Raw genomic sequence first — 19,026 nt, 5'->3', positions numbered from 1 at the left:
GATCTGTCCAGAATTCCACATGAATACTACCAACCTGGTGATCTTATTGTTGGAGGACTTGCTTCTCACCTTCATTCTGCTTTTGACAAAGAGGACTTCAAAGAAAGACTAACTACCCATCAACTTCTTAATATCTTGTAAAGACTTCATTTGTCAAGTAATAATAATAATAATAATAATAATAATAATAATAATAATAATAATAATAATTTATTTATACCCCGCCCATCTGGCTGAGTCTCCCCAGCCTCTCTGTAATCAGATGATACCAAAACATCGCCAAGTGCTAAACATGCTTACTTAGAAGCCAGTTTCACTTATTTACTTCCAGGCAGAGGTGGAGGGGCAAGCTCGAGTTGGCTTGGGAAGAGAGAGATGGGGATCTGAATGTGTCACTGAGATGAGAGAGCCTTGTTTTGCTGATGCGCTCGCTGCCCCCCCATATTTCTTTCAAGAATAGTTTAAAAAGAAGATACATCTAAAACTGGGCAAGTTTAAGAGGCAAAGGTCTTTCTGTTATGGATATTGAAGTTCACCTCTGAAAGTTTGGGGTGAGGGGTCTTAAAAGCTCACCTCTTAGAATGTGGAGTTCTAAGAGCCCCAGGTGTTCGCATCCATGTCAGGCTTGACTCAAATAACACTCCTAGTTAACAGGCCTGAAAACGATGAGAAGTTATCCATTAAGCTAGGCTACCTACTTCTCTGTATTCTGATGCAGGTTTTTTGTTGGATCAGATCAGTACCAGTAGATAAATGTATGTCTATGTTTTGTGCTTTCAAAATATTTTCATCGTCTCTGTTGATATTTGTGTGTTACTGTCAAAGTTTGAAACCCTGTGCTGTTAATGCAGTGCATGCCTCTTTGGTGAAAGCTGCTTGGTGATGGGGGGGGGAGAGAATTGTGTTTAATATTTATAGACAGCCCTGGACATTTGTGGGCATTTGTGCTGTGTGGTTAGGAATCTTTCCCCCATTTCCTGATTCTGACATGCACTCAATGAGGAGAGAAATCATTCTAGGCTGCAACGAAGGGTCAGTTGCCCTGTTTTACTGTGTCCTGGGCTACATGGGCTTTCTGGCCATTATCAGCTTTGTTGTAGCATTTTTTGCCAGGAAACTGCCTGAGAGCTTCAATGAGGCCAAATTCATCACCTTCAGCATGCTCTTGTTTTGTAGTGTTTGGATCTCCTTTGTTCCAGTGTACCTGAGCACTAAGGGGAAATACATGGTAGCTGTGGAGATCTTCTCCATCTTGGCCTCCAGTGCTGGCTTACTGGGCTCCATATTTGCTCCCAAATGCTACATCATTGTGTTGAGGCCTGATCTGAACAGCAAGGATCAGTTAATAAAGAGGAAATAATAAATTATACCATCATCCTTTGGTTTCTTGCCACCAAACTATGAGCAATATAATCTCTCTTTATCCACATCATTAAACTATGTTGCATTCTCTGTGTTGCAATTGTTATGTGCAATTTCTTTAAAAAATCCCCTGGGGTCTCTTTGAGACAGGGGTCCCTGATCTTGTTTTAGCCCTAAGGTTTATTTGGAAAACTAAAAAACTGTCACGAGTACCACAGAATATTGATGCCTAACTAGAACTTCAGAGGGTGATGGATTACAAACTGAACATGAAAAAACAATACACTGAGAGAAAACTTTTATATAGGTGTTGTTGCTTTCTAGCTTATTTTTCCTGCGGGTAAGGTTTCAGTAGAGTTGCTACTGTCATGATTAACCAGTCTCAGATATTTCAGTACAGCGAGTCCCCACTTACTTTGGATTATTATCCAGTGCCCCCTCCCACATAAATGAAGATTTGATTAGTGGGGAGCACCCTCTAAACCCTTTGAATGTCTTCTCTACTGCTCTCTCTCCATTCCAGATCTAATACACTGCACCTAAAATACCCATGTGGAATTTTGGGGGCTGCCTGGAGGATGTGTGGAAAAGTTGCTGCTTCTGTGCTCTTCTATGCACATTAGCTGTCAGGTGGGGGAGTGGCTGAGCTGAGCAGCATAAACATCGCCCTGCTGCACCTCCAGTCTCTTCTCTGCCCTCACAAGCCATGAGAACTCTCAAACTCTCTCGATCCATTTCTGGGTATTAATCATTTAATTATTATTCGTGTTCAGTGGGGGATACCTGTGGTTATGGGCAATATATTCTAGACCATTCCTGGAGAGTTTTTTTAAAACTTAAAATTCAATGGATGACAATTGTGGTATTTTTAATGGTCTTATTGTTATAAAATGGGGCAGAATGTTTCTGAATGAATATTTTGGAATAAAAGTATATTGAACATGAGTGAGATTAAGCTCAGTTTTATCAGAAAATATAATACCACCACACACTACGTTTTATTATTTCTATATACTGTCCCACCAACCAGTTGAGTGGTGCTTTTCTATCAGGAACACAAATAGTTGTTTGTGCTTGTAAAGAAGGCATGTTTTCTTGACATCTTCCCAGGGCTAAATTCCCATTGCTGCAAACCATGTAAAGAAGTTGTGAGAGATGCTCACAAGTAAGGAAGGTGGAGGGTTTTCTACACCCATTTTCACCACTGGAGACCAGTCTGTGTGTCATGGATTGTACGTTTTATGGGTGCACAATGTTATTGAACTTTCTCAAAGCTTCTCTGCAGCTGGTGTCATGTGACACTAAAGGTCAAAAACTCGAGAGATAAATATCCTGCTACTGAGCAGTTCTGTATTCATTCTCTATTTTTCTCTTTCTCCTGTACAAATCTACCTGTCTTTATTGTTTCTCTAAATGGATACACTCTTTTGAGCTAGGTTTTGAGCCTTGCCTGGGCATCCAGCGAGAATTTTGGGCTTTAGAACCATTTTAATGCTTTAAGAACCTCAGTAAAATATTATGGAAGAAAACCTGATGCCTGTGTATGTTTTTCTTTGGGCTCTGTATGGGAGCTGCAAGGGAATTACTTTTCCACCCACCAGCTACTCTACTATTTTCTGACATGCCTTGGAGATACTGCACACAGGCACAAGCCAGGCTTTCCCCTTCCTCCTACAACATCAGGAAATAGCTCAGTTGATTCCAAATCGATGGAAACCAGTTGAAACCAAAACACAGTCCCCACCATTTACCAAGAAGTCACCAAGGCCAATATGCTAAAGTTGTATTAATACAAGACAGGTATTAGGCTACAGAGTAAGCTGCTGTGCCAGACTTAGCTCACCTTGAGCTACAGGGGTGGGGGGCAGTTTGCCCCGGGTTCCATGTCTGCGGGGGTGACAAGAAGTCATCCCATGGGGGCTCACAGTGGCGCGAGCAGCCATTGCGCTGCCACAGCTGCATGTGGAGAATCACCGTTTGCGGCTGCAGCCGCAAGCAGAGGATCTTGGCGCCGGCAGCAAACTGCGAAGTACAGCGCATGTGCTGCATCTAACACATGCGCTGTACGTAGTGACGCCGCACATGTGCTGCATAGCAGTTTGCCACCGCTGCTCCAGCGCCATACAGACGGTGTCTGGATTCCTCAGTCACCTCTATAGCTGCAAGCAGAGGATCCCTGCACTGTCTGTATAGTGCTGCAGCAGCGCCGGCGGCAAACTGCTATACAGCGCATGTGTTGTACGTAGCGAAGCTGGACATGCGCCCTACGCAGCGATGCCTGCCCCGGGTGTCACGACACCTTCCTTCGACCCTGCTTGAGAGTTAATTGGTAATCAGGCCTATTGCTCTCCTTCACTCTACCTGAGAAGCACAACGTTTTAGATGAACTGGTTTCCTCATACTCAGACCACATGGTTCTAACAGGCCTTCATTGCATTCCTATACCAATAATCTGGAACTTTCAGCATTGAGAATAAGTTTTGCTGCCTGTGTTTTCTGACTGATATGTGGGAAAGCACACAAACATGACCTTTGAAGAGTTTGTAAGTATACCAGTTCTTAACCTACCAAATGTTTAGTCTTATGCTATGCTAAGGGAAAAGGAAGGTCATATTTTAAAGGTCTGGCAACCTATATCTCCACACTTTATTTCACTGCATATTTTGTGATTTAAAATCTCAGCTGGGAATCTCTCTCTCAAAAAGAGTTTCTGCCCCAAACCTGGATCTTGGCATCCAGAACATTCTCTTTTGTTGATACGCATTTTTCTTTGCTACCATTGCAAGCAACCTATGTAACTCAGTCCTTTTCACCATTCTTTGGTCCTGGTATAATGGTCAGAAATCTAATGAACTGGTGTTCAGGTGGGATTTTTAGGTCAGATGAATCATTTCCACTGGTCAGCATTGATAAGAGACTGGCCAACTGTTCTTCTTTGTTGCTGTTAATTCTGCATGCCCTTTTGTTGTCCCATAAACAGAAACCACTTTAGATGAAACATCAGAAGCAGGGCTTTTCTTTTTTCTTTTGGTCATTTTCTGATGTTCCTGATGTAAAGAGAGCTTGTTATTACCTCACCTATAATTATCACTCTCAGCATGTTTGTGTCTCCCTTGGATAATGTCTCAGTAGATTTCCAGGGAATACTACCCAATGTCAAAACATTGGTATGAAAACCTCTTCCTGTCATTCTAAGCAAGGGAGATGAAAGAGAAAGGATTTTCACCTTTCTTCTAATAAATGTGTAAAATAGGATTATAATCTGTGAATTGTTAGAGAAGTGCTGTTTGCGACAAGGCAGAATATTGTACTGAGGGTGGTTGTGAAGCAAGGTTCATGTGCTGCATGGAAATAAGGGTGTTTGATGAGAAAGAACATTTGCTTCAATATGCTGCTGTTTATTGTGCCCCTTCTCTTTCATCTGCCACATTTGGTGTGCAAACATACCATCAGTTGCACCGTCCATGATCTGTCCAGAATTCCACATGAATACTACCAACCTGGTGATCTTATTGTTGGCGGACTTGCTTCTCACCTCTTTACTTCTTTTGACAAGGAAGACTTCACAGAAAGGCTAACTACCTATCAACTTCTTAATACCTTGTAAAGAATTCAAATGTCTAATAATCAGATTATACTGAAATATCCCTCAGCTCTAACCAGGCCTACTCAGAAGCTAGTTCCACAGATTTCACTGGGATTTACATCCAGGCAGATAATGGGGGGCATTTACAAAGCTGAAGAGCTGGATTGGAAGAAGGGAGATGCAGATCTGAATGTGTCAGTGAAATGACTGTTGCTGTGTTCTCTTCTCCCCACATCCCACCAAATCTCTCCCAAGGAGAATTTAACCAGAGGACTCTCAGATTAAACCTCCCTATTTTAAAATGGAAAGCACTTTTCTGTTCTTAATCTTCACCTCAGAAACTCTCGTGTGAGGGGTATTAAAGGCTCACATCTCCTTTGAGGTGGTGCTCGAAGATCCAAGTCAGGCGAGACGATTGTGTTTAATATTAATAGACAGGGCCTTGATCAGATACATTCAGAGTGTATTCAGCTGAAGGTTGTGAACAGTGAAGAAATGTCAGTTAACTGTCAGTTGGGAGAAATTATGAGGGAAGTGTGAGTTCCCATTGAGTTCCCGGTAGAAAATGGCAGGGCATGGGGGAGTCTGAATGAGCCCTACATTAAGTTAAAATGCTGCTCAGTTTTTACCAGCAGAACATTATAAAAAGTAGATTCCTTAAAGGAGCTCAGCTGTCCAAACAGGCAGGAATATAATTTGAGGAGTTTGCCAGTCAGAGGCACATTCTACCTAGCTGGTAAACCAATTTCTGAGTAAATTGGACAGGAGTGGAAGTAAATATCAATATTCTTTATTGGAAAGGGGGGAATTCAAATAAATTCAAATTTAAATGTGAACCTGAAAAAATTTGTTTGCTCTAAAAAGATATCAAAACCAAATCACAGCCATCATTTGAAATTCTGACTTCTCCCAATTGTTCAATGTAGTTCTCCAGCCAAGCAATATAAACAAAAATGACTATATGCAGGTAAAGTGTCTATAGAAATGCATATACTAGTGCAAGAAGAATAGAAGTGGAATACAATGCATTCATTAGGGGGAAATTCTTTTGCATATATGTGTATATTAGGGCACAATTTGCACTAAAATACTGAATAAATAAGCCTATTAAAAATAATAATAGGATATCTCCCAATGATACCACATAAAATTCTCATTGCAGTAGTGTGCCAAAGAACTACCAGCATATTCTGGCCTTGGTATTTGCTATCAAGGAGATCAATGAGAACCCCAAGATCTTGCCTAATATTACACTGGGATTCCACATCTATGACAGTTACTTCGATGAAAGGATGACCTACTGGGCTGCTCTGAACCTTCCCTCCACACTTGTCCCCAACTACAAGTGCAACATTCAGAAACACCTGATGGCAGTTATTGGGGGACTGTACTTTGATACCTCCATCTACCTGGCAAACATCTTGGGCATCTACAAGATTCCACAGGTAAGATGCTGCCTTGGGGATTTCACACATCCACCATAATGTCTTTTATCCAGAAAGGATTTGTATTATATAGAAATAGTTGTGAGAGACAAAGAAGAGTGATCCTGCCCTCCACAAGGTAATGTTATCCACACACACCTAGAAACATGTATCCAAATTCCAATCTGCTGACCGACACCCTCTCACCTTTGCTCCATCGCCTACTGGTTGGAGACGGAAGCTGCTCTCTTGCAAAGCTGGAAGCCTGCCTATCAAGAACCAGCTGCCCACACATTCTGGGACTTGATGGGGATTTTGTGGGTTAGTGGTTTGAGAGAGGAAGGGAAGGGAAGGGAAGATGCCATGAATCAGGAGCTGAAATGTTGTGGTGAAGCAACATGAAAGAAACGGGAGAGAAAAGCAGCAGCACCTAAAAACCTAGAGATCAAAGTGGAGAAAGAAAAGGAGTGGGAAGCAGGAACACAGGAAAGTGAGCATGCAGGGGTGGCAGAGAAGGAGCTGGAAGCTGAGAAGCACAGGGTGCAATCTGCACCCACTCCCAGCTTTCTGGAACCTGCCTTATAGTAACTGGCTCATTCTGGCTCCTGAGTGGGTATGCCTTCAATGCACATACCCAGTTCTTCTGCAATTATGGATGATGCTCCATTATTTCCCTTTAGCTCACTTATGGGTCCTTTGCTGCAGAGGATCCTGCTCAAGGCCAAACCACTTCCTTCTACAGGATGGTGCCCAGTGAAGCCCATCAGTACACTGGGATTGTTGAGTTACTTCTGCACTTTGGTTGGACGTGGGTTGTGTTGCTTGCTGGAGATAAAGACAGTGGAGAGAGATTTGTTGAGAACCTGAAACTTCTGCTCTCCCAGAAAGGCATTTGTGTAGCCTTCTCAGAGACAAACCTGAAAACGACGTATTTGGCTGATTATTATGACGTGTTTCCCCACTGGATCCAAATTTATCAAGCTATTATGGAAAGTAAAGCCAAAGTGGTGGTTGTCTATGGAGGAACAAAGTCCATGCTTGGCTTGAGAGAAATAGTAGCTCTTGGTGAATTGGAAAATGTGACCAAGACCTCTGTGGGCAAGGTGTGGATTCTGACAGCACAGCTGGATTTCACGGCATTGACCTATCAAATGAGCCGGGATATGCAAGTCTTCCAGGGTTCCCTCTCCTTTGCAGTTCATTCAAATGTGGTACAAGGATTCAAAGCCTTTCTTGAGGCACAAAATCCTTTTGCGGCAAATGGAAATGGCTTTGTCAAGCAGATCTGGGCCCAAGTATTTCTCTGTTCATTTCCAAACTCCAGTACAGAGGAGCAGGCCAGTGGAACCTGCACTGGAGAGGAGAAACTGGAGAATCTAATTTCGTCTGCTTTTGAGATGACCATGTCTGGCCACAGCTACAGTCTCTATAATGCTATCCATACCATAGCACATGCCTTACATGCCATGTTCCTGCCTGGAACCAAATATAGGGTAGTGGAGGAAGGAGAGATGCAAGAGCTTCAACCTTGGCAAGTAATGCCTATCTGCTGTTAAGTGGGAGGATTCAATCCTGCACTGTCCTGCTTTTTTGTGAGCAACTTCCTTTATGTGCAGAGGGGCTATTAGTGAAGGCGGATCTAATCTAATCTTCTCCACACACAAGTTACAGAGCGGATATCCAAGCAGTGGGAACTGAAAGGCGTGGATTTTTATAGTTTTTTAATAGTTACCATGTTTATTTTTCTTCCAATGCAGCTTCATCCCTTCCTTACGAGTGTCTCCTTCAACAACTCTGCTGGAGAAACTGTATCTTTTGGTGAGAACAGGGAAGTAGAAGCTGGCTTTGATATTACCAACATGGTCACTTTTCCAAATAACTCCTTCGTGAGGGTCAAGGTTGGAAGGGTGGATGTGGAAGCCATCCCAGGCCAGCAAATTTCCATTGATGACAACAGAATGATCTGGCACAGAAGCTTTCACCAGGTGGGGCATACTTCCTACGTTCATGAGATATAGGAAAACAATATTATTGCATTTTTAGATTTTCCTCTGCACTACATAAGAACATAAGATGAGCTTGCTGGATCAGTCCAATGGCCCATCTTGTCCAGGAAAACACCAATGGCCAGTCTTGTCCTGCATCTGGATATGGTGTACAAGTGACTGTTACCTTGTGTGTCTCTCTATCCCAGGGTATTTCATGAGTCTCTTGGCAGGAATAAGATGTTTGTTGCTCCGATGGGAAGGAAGCAGGTTCTTTCTCACCAAGAGGGAAATGGGGAAATGGACTTCCTAGACTGTTGTTGTTTTTGTTGTTGTTTAGTCGTTTAGTTGTGTCCAACTCTTCGTGACCCCATGGACCAGAGCACGCCAAGCACTCCTGTCTCCCCCTGTCTCCTGCAGTTTGGTCAAACTCACGCTGGTAGCTTCGAGAACACTGTTCAACCATCTCGTCCTCTGTCATCCCCTTCTCCTTGTGCCCTCCATCTTTCCCAACATCAGTGTCTTTTCCAGGGAGTCTTCTTTCTCATGAGTTGGCCAAAGTATTGGAGCCTCAGCTTCTTAGACTGAGGAAGACTCAAACCTACATATCTTTAGGTGCCAGATGAAAACATTCCTCTTCTCCCAGTTGACCATCAGATTAGAGTATCATTCGCCTTTTGATCTGGGAATGATATTGTTTTGGTTGTTGCATGTCTTGACCCCACAACCACCCCCTCGTTGAAGAATAAAAACACACCAGGACACAAATATTAGGTTAATGTAATTGGGCAAATTTTGGCCACAACTTTATTGATTACAGAATGTGAGCGGTATTGGCTTAGGCACTGAATAGACCTGACTATATCCGACTCCTGCCCATAGCGCAGGGAGTCAGGTAAGGGTAAACCACCAGAAGGGGGAGCCCCGTTGGTGCAGACCAACTTGACCTCCCCCAGGTGTTCCCGACGGGGTCATGTCATGGCCCTAGCCCTGCACCGGGCTTCAGACAATATCCACACCCCCGGATTCCTTTAACGGAATACCCTTAAACTTGGAGGGGCAAGGTGATGGCCACACCTCCCCTCCCCCATCATAAGGTCAAACAATGCCTAGCCGCAAAACCTTACAAAGTTGTGACGATTACTATGAGGTAGGCGAAAACCAAATGGCCCCATGCCAATTTTGCCAAGTGGAAAAATTCCTACCAGGCCCCTCAATGGCAACCAACCGATGTCAATAATAATAATAATAATAATAATAATAATAATAATAATAATTTATTTATACCCCGCCCACCCCAGCTCAGGGTGGCTAACACCAATAAAATCACAGTAAAAACATAACAGGGGTAAAAAACACAATTTAAAATACAGGTTAAAATGCAGCCTCATTTTAAAAGTAGCCGATAAATCAAGACCATAAGGGAAGGGAAACATGAGGGTCAGACTGAGTCCGAACCAAAGGCCAGGCGGAACAGCTCTGTCTTGCAAGGCCAATAAAGAGAAACCTGTAAAATAGGGAGGGAGGGCGGGAGATTGAAGAAGTGTGCCAAGAGGAAGCCCTCCGGCTCGTGCCTCAGCTTAAATGGTCCTGGCCATGACCCCACCAGCTAGTGGATTGGCCAGCTGGTCACTGACGTGGCTGAGATCCCCGGGCAATGCGAGATTTCGTCCCCCGCCCCTGGAGGAGAGTGGGTGGCCAGGCGGTCCACCACAACTCCTCCCCACAGTGAAGTGGAGCGGACGTACTGTATAAGGTAGATATTTGTGTTTTTATACAGAAAATGCCCCTGGTTGTCAAGAGTAGCCAACCAGATACCTGTGGGAAACCTACAAGTTGGACCTGAGCAGAAGATCACTCTCCACACAGTCTCCAGATTTGTAGCTCATTCTTGGGACGACGCTTCTGTCCTCTCCAAGAAGCAGGATTGTTTTACACATACTTTGATTGGAAAACTGGGGGTGGAACAGGTGTTACATTTTGTATGGGGACAATAGGCGCAGTGCTGGTGAAGGTGAATCCCCAATCCTCTTCCCCTTTGCATCCTCATGCATTCTTCCTGAATGCCTGAAAGGGGCTCCAACATGGTAAGTTTCAGCATTTATTTTTTATTTTTAAAAAACCCAATGAAAAAGAAAGTGAGTAGCTTGGCACTGAGTTTGGAATAAGTAGTTTAGTGTCTTCCTACTGCTGGCTGGAAGAAAAAGGACACAAAAAGTGCTAATGATTTCTGTGTGCTAAAATGTTTAAGTGTTTATTTAAATGGGCAGGTTCCACCCCTTTCTGTGTGCAACCCAAGTTGTCCTCCTGGTTCCAGCAAGGAGAAGAAGAAGGGGGAGCCATTCTGCTGCTATAATTGTGCTCCATGTCCTCACGGAAAGATTTCATCCGAGAAAGGTAAGAAACACAAGATATATACTTTTCAAACATAAGTCATGTTAGAAATTATGGAAAAGTTGTGGAAATATGCATTTTGATGATTGAAGAACTGCACCATTTTGGGGGAGAAACTCTATTTTGCTTTGTGTTGGTTCACGAAGTACAATTTAAATAACTTTCCCATCCAAATGTCAACAAAATCAAATTTTTCATATATCCCTATTGGCACACAGCTCCCATAAAGGAATATGGACGTTGTCCTTGCCCCCCTCTCAAAAAAAGGATTTGTCACCCATGATGTATGTTAAAATACAGCAGGCAATGCTGAGCTGAATGGACCAGTGATCTGAGTTGGTATGACACATTCCTCTGTTCCTGTTCTGAACAATTATAATGCGAGGCTGATTTGTATTAGTACTTACCACTGTGTCCATCTAAACTGCACAACATGGTTTATGGGGAGTTAGTAAGCCATCACAGGACACCCCTCATGACACAGTGCTGAGGTGAGGTTCTCAAGCATCACTCTCAATCTGCTTACTCTGGAAATATCTGTGATATATCTAATTTAAGCTTATGAGTTCCATACTAACACCATTAGTAGTTGCTCTCCAACACATCTGAAATCTGAAAGTATTATTTTCTCTCCAGATATGGATGACTGTGTTGCGTGCCCTGAAGATCATTATCCCAACACGGAACAATCAAAATGCATTCCAAAGACCATCAACTTCCTGTCCGTTAAAGAGCCTCTGGGGACGAGCTTAGCATTGTTTGCTCTTTCTCTCTCTCTCCTCACAGTGGTGGTCCTAGTCATCTTCATTAAACATCAGGACACACCCATTGTCAGAGCAAACAATCGGGATCTCACCTACACTCTCCTCACTTTCCTCCTGCTCTGCTTCCTCTGCCCATGGATCTTCCTCAGCCCTCCAGAAAGAGTCAGCTGCCTGCTCCGACAAATGGCTTTTGGCCTTGTTTTCACAGTGACTGTTTCTTGTGTTCTGGCCAAAACGATCACAGTGGTTCTGGCCTTTGTGGCCACCAAACCAGGATCCAGAATGAGGAAGTGGGTGGGGAAAAGACTGGCAAGCTCCATTGTGATTTCTTGTTCCTTTATCCAAGTGGGCATTTGCACTGTATGGTTAGGAACCTCTCCTCCATTTCCTGATTCTGACATGCACTCTGTGATGAGAGAAATCATTCTAGGCTGTAACGAAGGGTCATTCACCCTGTTTTACTATGCCCTGGGCTACATGGGCTTTTTGGCCATTGTCAGCTTTGTTGTGGCCTTTTTTGCCAGGAAATTGCCTGAGAGCTTCAATGAGGCCAAATTCATCACCTTCAGCATGTTCTTGTTTTGTAGTGTTTGGATCTCCTTTGTTCCAGTGTACCTGAGCACCAAGGGGAAATACATGGTGGCTGTGGAGATCTTCTCCATCTTGGCCTCCAGTGCTGGCTTACTGGGCTCCATCTTTGCTCCCAAATGCTACATCATTGTGTTGAGGCCGGATCTGAACAGCAAGGAGAAGTTAATAAAGAGGAAATAATAAATTATCCTTTCATCCTTTGGTTTTTTCCCACCAAACTATGAACAATTTAATCTCTCTTTATCCACACCATTCAATTAGGTTGTATTTTACATGTTGCGATTCCTATGTGCACTTTCTTCTAAAATCCCCTGTGGTCTCTCGGAGACAGGAGCCCCTCATCTTGTTTTAACCCTAAGGCTTATTTGGAAACAAAAAAACTGTGATGAGTACCATAAAAGATTGAGACCTGACTACAACCACAAAGGGTAATTGATTAGAAACTGAACAGGAAAAAACAATACATTGAGAGGCAATTTCTTTTTTTAAAAAAAGTCTCATTCCTTTCTAGGTTATTTTCCTCTCAGTAAGGTTTCAGTAGAGTTGCCACTGTCATGATGAACCAGTCTCACAGATTTCAGTACAGTGAGTCCCCACTTACTTGGGGGTTATCTTCAAGTGCCCCCACACATAAATGAAGATTGGATAAGTGGGTAGCACCCTCTAAAACCTTTTGAATGTCTTCTCTATTGCTCTCTCTCCTTTCCAGTTCAGGAATACTGCACCTAAAATACCCACATCTGGAATTTGGGGGGCTGACTGGAGGATGTGTGGGGAAAGTTGCTGCTTCTGCTGCTCTTCTATGCACATTAGCTGTCAGGTGGGGGGGCTGAGTAGCGTAAATAACCCCCTGCTGCACCTCCAGTCTCTGCCCTCACAAGCCATGAGAACTCTCCAGCGCTCTCCCTCCATATCTGGGTATTAATTAAGTATTTAGTTATTATTCGTGTGCAGTGGGGGATGCCCATGGTTATGGGCAATATATGCTAGACCATTCCTGGAGGGGTTTTTAAACTTAAAATTCAATGAATAACGATTTTGGTATTTTAAATGGGTTTATTGTTATAAGGGCAGAATGCTTCTGAATGAATATTTTGGAGTAAAAGCATTTTGAACATGAGTGAAATTAAGCTCCATTTTATTAGAAAATATAATACCACCATTCACTACTTTTTAGTTATTACTTCTATATATTACTCCCTCCAACTAGTAGTGAGGGGCTTTTCTATCAGGAACATAAATAGTTGTTTGTGGGAATCTCTCAACCAAGAGTTTGTGCCCCCAACCCAGATCTTGGCATCCAGAACATTCTCCTTTTTTGATTCCTATTTTTTCGTGCTTCCAGCGAAACCACCTTCAAAACTCTGTCCTTTTCACCATTATTTCATCTCAGTATAATTGTTACAAAACTAATGAAGTGGTGTTCAAGTGGGAAATTTTAGGAGGTCAGATTAATCTTTTCCACTGGTTGACACTGATAAGAGACTGGCACACTGTTCTTCTCTTTTCATTGCTGTTAATTCTGCATGCCCTATTGTTGAGCCATAAAACAGTCAGAAAGAACTTTGAATGAAACATCAGAAACAGGGTTATTATTATTATTATTGGGCATTTTCAGATGTTCCTGATGTAAAGAGAGCTTGTTATTATCTCACCTATAATTATCACTCTCAGCATGTCTATGTCTCCCTTGGATAATGTCTCAGTAGATTTCCAGAGAATACTAACCAATGTCAAAACATGGGTATTATAACCTCTTCTTGCCATTCTTTACAAGGGAGAGGACAGAGGAGAGGAAGGATTTTAACTATTTTCTTAATCAAGTTATAAAATAGGATTTTAATCTGTGAATTGTTAGAGAAGTGCTGTTTGTGATAAGGCAGAATATTGTACTGAGGTTGGTTGTGAAGGAAGGTTCATGTGCTGGATGGAAATAAGATTGTTTGAGAAGAATATTTGCTTCAGTATGCTGCTGTTTATTGTGCCCCTTCTCTTTCATCTGCCACTTATGGTGTGCAAACATACCATGAATTGTACCGTCCATGATCTGTCCAGAATTCCACATGAATACTACCAACGTGGTCATCTTATTGTTGGCGGACTTGCTTCTCATCTCTTTGCTGCTTTTGACAAAGAAGACTTCAAAGAAAGGCTAACTATTCATCAACTTCTTAATACCCAGTAAAGACATCAAATGTCAAATGATACTGAAATATCCCCCAGCTCTAACCAGGCTTACTCAGAAGCTAGTTCCCCTGATTTCAGTGGGATTTACTTCCACTGAAGGGAAATGCAGATCTGAATGTGTCAGTGAGATACGAGAGCCTGGTCTTGTTGATGTGTTCTCTCCTCCCCACATCCCACAAAATCTCTTTCATGGAGAGTTTAACGAGAGGACTCACAGGTTGAACCTCCCCAGTTTAAGATGGAAAGCCCTTCTCTGTTCTCAATCTTCACCTCAGAAACTCTTTTGTGAAGTGTCTTAATGTCTCACCTCTCCTTTGAATAACCCCTGATGCTCGAATAATGCCTGATGTTCTCGTCCAAGTCAGGCTAGACAATTGCGTTTAATATTTATAGGCAGGGCCTGGATCAGATACATTCAGGCTGTATTCAGCTGAAGGTAGTGATCAGTGAATAAATGTCAGTTAACTGCCAGTTAGGAGAAGTTCTGAGGGAGGTGTGAGTTCCAATTGAGCAGTAAAGATTAGGTATTCCCTGAGGGAAATGGCAGGACTAGGGGAAGTTTGAATGAACCCTACATTAAGCCAAAATTCTGCTCAGTTCATACCAGAAGAACATTAGAAACGCAGATTTCTTAAAGGAGCTTGGATGTCCAAGCAGCCAAGACTATAACCTGAGGAGTTTGCCAGTCAGAGGCAGGCTGTACCTAGTTGCTCAACTAATCTGTGAGTGAACTGAACAGGAGTGGTGGTTTAGGGAAGTTGATATGAGATAAAAGGCTTTAGATGCTTCTGTCAGCCACAGCATCTCTTGGGTCTTCAAAAAGTGTTGTCAAGTATATGATGGACCCCAAAGTAAACATCAGTTTTCCATTCTTGGGAAGGAGGCAATTCAAATCAGTTCATATTTGAAGGTGAACCTACCAAACGTTCTTTGCTCTAAATAGTTATAAAAACCAAAACACAGCCATCATTTGAAATTCACATTTCTCCAAATTGTTCAAAACAGTTCTCCAGCCAAACAATGTAAACAAAAATGAATATATGTAGGCAAAGTGTGCATAAAAATTCATATATTAGTGTAACTGGAATAGAATTGGAATACAATGCATTATTTCAGTGGGAAATGTTCTGTAGATATGAGTATATTGGGGCACAATTTGCACTAAAATATTAAAGAATCATTAAGTAGCAGATTAAAAAACAACAACATAGGATATTTCCCACTGATACAGCATAAAATTCTTGTTGCAGCATTGTGCCAAAGAACTACCAGCATATTCTGGCCTTGGTATTTGCTGTCAAGGAGATTAATGAGAACCCCAAGATCTTACCTAATATCACCTTAGGATTCCACATCTATGACAGTTACTTCGATGAAAGGATGACCTACTGGGCTGCTCTGAACCTTCTCTCCACCCTTCTACCAAACTACAAGTGCAATATCCAGAAACACCTGATGGCAGTTATTGGGGGACTGGACTTGGATACCTCTGTCTACCTGGCAAACATCTTGGGCATCTACAAGATTCCCCAGGTAAGATACAGTCTTGGGGTTTCCACACTCATTCACCATGATGTTTTCTATTCAGAAAGGATTTGTTTAATATAGAAATAGTTGTGAGAGTCAAAGGAGAGTGATTCTGCCTTTCACAAAAAGTGTTCCCAGTGTGCTTTGCACAATTAAATAGAATGCATAGCATCAAGCTGTCAGGTGACATTAAGCTATCAGCATAATAAAAACATGTCTGCTCTAGGTAGCCATTCCTCTTCACCAAGCATCAGACTGTCAGTGTCTATGGATGAAGAGAAGGTAATGGGATGGTGGAAGAGTGCTCCTCTCACCCCACTTCCTTGTCCTCACACACCTAAAAACATGTATCCAAATTCCATTCTTCCAACTGACATCCTCTCACCTTTGCTCCATGGCCTACTGGTTGGAGACTGAAGCTGCTCCCTTGCAAAGCTGGAAGCCTGCCGATCAGAAATCAGCTGCCCACACATTCTGGGACTTGATGGGGATTTTGTGTGTTAGTGGCTTGAGAGAGGAAGGAAAGGGAAGGGACCATGAAATCAGGAGCTGAAATGTTGTGGTGAAGCAACATGAAAGAAACAGGGGAGAGAAAAGTAGCAGTAGAGAAAAAGCCTAGAGATCACAGTGGATAAAGAAAAGGAGGGCAGAGGAGCTTTGTGGAACCTGCCTTCTTAAGGCAACTGGCTCATTTTGCCCCCTGGGTTCAAATACCCAGTCCTTCTGCATTTATAAATAATGCTCCTTTATTTCCCTTTAGATCACTTATGGCTCCTTTGCCCCAGAGCATGCTGGTGAAAGCCAATCCACTTCCTTCTACAAGATGGTGCCCAATGAAGCCCATCAGTACACTGGGATTGTTGAGTTACTTTTGCACTTTGGCTGGACATGGGTTGGGTTGCTTGCTAGTGGAGACAGTGGAGAGAGGTTTATTCAGACGCTGAAACCTCTGCTCTCCCAGAAAGGCATTTGCTTGGCCTTCTCAGAGACAACCCTGAAAACGACATATATGGCTGAGTATTATGACATGTATCCCCACTGGATTCAAATTTATCAAGTTATTATGGAAAGTAAAGCCAAGGTGGTGGTTTTCTATGGAGAAACAAAGTACATGCTTGCCATGAGAGACATAGTAGCTCTTGGTGAATTGGAAAATGTGACCAAGACGTCTGTAGGCAAGGTGTGGATTCTGACGGCACAGCTGGATTTCAAAGCATTGACCTATCAAATGAACGTGGATATGCAAGTCTTCCAGGGTTCCCTCTCCTTTTCAGTTCATTCAAATGTGGTACAAGGATTCAAAGCCTTTCTTGAGGCACAAAATCCTTTTGAGGCAAATGGAAATGGCTTTGTCAAGCAGTTCTGGGCAGAGGTATTTCTCTGTTTATTTCCAAACTCCAATACAGAGGAGCAGGCCAGTGGAACCTGCACTGGAGAGGAGAAACTGGAAGATCTCCCTTCATCTGCATTTGTGATGAGCATGGCTGGCCACAGCTACAGTCTCTATAATGCTGTCTATGCAACGGCACATGCTTTACATGCCATGTTCCTGCCTGGACCCAAATATAGGAGAATGGTGGAAGGAGAGATGCAGGAGCTTCAGCCTTGGCAGGTAATGCCTCATGAGTTATAATTTGACATAGGCAATGATATGCAAAACAGTACCCTGAAAAATTGCAAGCTCTCACTACTAGACCACATTCTCCCCTTGTGTGAAGAAGCTGCCCATTAAGGACTAGCACAGGGAAGTATCAGGCCGTTCGGCTTACAGGACTTAAGCAGAAGGATCCTATTCTGCACTGTCCTGCTTTTTTTGTGAGCAACTTCCTTTGCGTGCAGAGAACCTGTTAGTGAAGGTGGATCCAATCCTGCACTGTGCTGCTACTTCCAAAGCAGCTTCACTGCACACAAGTTACAGGGAGGATCCCAGCCTAGACTGAGACGAGTAGGAGAGAGCTGGCAGGTGGAGCTGGAGAAAAATGTAGCTGTGGCTGGGGAAATGAGATGGGGAACAGCAAGGAAGAGGACTGTCAACCTTTTTATTTTGTAGTTTTAGCTGAGCTTGCTAAGCAATATCACTCTTGTTGGACTCTTTGCTGAGAGAACCCCAGAAGAGAATTAAAATGGCAGCTCATGCAGCAAATAAAGGCATGAAATGTAGGCGTTTAAACCATAAAATGTACCCCTTCTAGCTGATCCCAAAATATCCCACTTCCTTAGCACAAAGACAGGTCACATAATTAATAGGTTATACATTGTTTGCTTGCAAAGCTCTTCAAAGGTCAGATTCATGTGCTTTTCCATACAGCAGTCAGTTGTGCAGGCAGTCAAACATAGCTTGGTTACAATAATGGCTACAGTTCCTAAAATATTGGTATAGAAAACACTATACAGACAGACTGGAGGCATCGTGAGTGTCAAAAAGGAGAGACATATCCATTACCTCACAGTTACTATTTTTATTTCAATGCAGCTCCATTCCTTCCTTAGGACTGTCTCCTTCAACAACTCTGCTGGAGAAACTATCTTTTGGTGAGAGCTGGGAAGTAGAAGCTGGCTTTGATATTACCAACATGGTCACTTTTCCAAATAACTCCTTTGTGAGGGTCAAGGTTGGAAGGGTGGATGTGGAGGCTACACCTGACCAGCCATTCACCCTTGACGACAACAGAATGGTGTGGCACAGAAGCTTTCACCAGGTGAGGCATAGTTCCTACATCTATGAGAGATAGGAAAAGATAATGTTATTTTACTTACAGATCATCAGTCCAGCACATACCTGCCTTTCTAGCCAGATTCTAAACATTTTTTCTCCGCACTGTGTAAGAATAATAGAATCTTAGAGTTGGAAGTCATGCGGTCCGCGATGCAGGAATCACAACATAAGATGATCTTGCTGGCTCAGATCAATGCCCAACTAGTGCAGAATATTGTTATTGGCCAATCTTGTCCAGCATCTGGATATGGCATGTGGCTTTTGACTTGGGGCTCTTCTTATCCCAGTGTATTTCATGAGTCTCTTGGGAAGAAGAAGAGGCACCAGCCGAAAACCTCTAATGAATTTCTTAGACATAATGGGTATGTGTGTGTGTGTGAATCACACCCAAGCTACCACACCTTTCAATTATACTAGGGTTGACCTATTTCAGGACCCCCTGAATCTCCCTCGACAAACATGCCAAAATCCCATGATTTTTGTTTTACTT

At 42.8% G+C, this 19,026-nt stretch overlaps 2 protein-coding genes across 2 annotated transcripts in view; both read left to right on the top strand.

Annotated features, from left to right (window-relative positions):
- Positions 1-19,026, top strand: part of LOC310690471 (uncharacterized protein) — an 88,033-nt gene that overhangs the window by 29,873 nt on the left and 39,134 nt on the right. Inside the window, 4 exon segments of the mRNA XM_083469403.1 lie at positions 15,544-15,826; positions 16,581-17,432; positions 18,294-18,343; positions 18,345-18,519. Coding sequence (XP_083325529.1) covers positions 15,544-15,826; positions 16,581-17,432; positions 18,294-18,343; positions 18,345-18,519 — 1,360 coding nt within the window.
- Positions 4,692-14,130, top strand: LOC310690822 (vomeronasal type-2 receptor 26-like). The gene is made up of 5 exons (XM_083470395.1): positions 4,692-4,965; positions 6,111-6,393; positions 8,130-8,357; positions 10,628-10,754; positions 11,388-14,130. The coding sequence occupies exons 1-5, from the start codon at positions 4,727-4,729 to the stop codon at positions 12,284-12,286; spliced, it is 1,776 nt and encodes a 591-aa protein (XP_083326521.1). The 5' UTR covers positions 4,692-4,726; the 3' UTR covers positions 12,287-14,130.

This window comes from Podarcis liolepis (genome assembly GCF_965112155.1).
Source record: "Podarcis liolepis genome assembly, chromosome: 13".
Lineage (NCBI taxonomy): Eukaryota > Metazoa > Chordata > Lepidosauria > Squamata > Lacertidae > Podarcis > Podarcis liolepis.
Note: the sequence above shows the minus strand (reverse complement) of the source record. Positions and strands in the feature narration are given on the sequence as shown.

What these genes read in the sequence shown, in the direction of transcription:
- LOC310690822 (XM_083470395.1), top strand. Translation starts at nt 4,727, where the DNA reads ATGAGAAAGAACATTTGCTTCAATATGCTGCTGTTTATTGTGCCCCTT. An exon ending in TATCAACTTCTTAATACCTT is followed by an intron (nt 4,966 to 6,110) that starts GTAAAGAATTCA and finishes TTCTCATTGCAG; the next exon opens with TAGTGTGCCAAAGAACTACC. An exon ending in GGCACAGAAGCTTTCACCAG is followed by an intron (nt 8,358 to 10,627) that starts GTGGGGCATACT and finishes TTAAATGGGCAG; the next exon opens with GTTCCACCCCTTTCTGTGTG.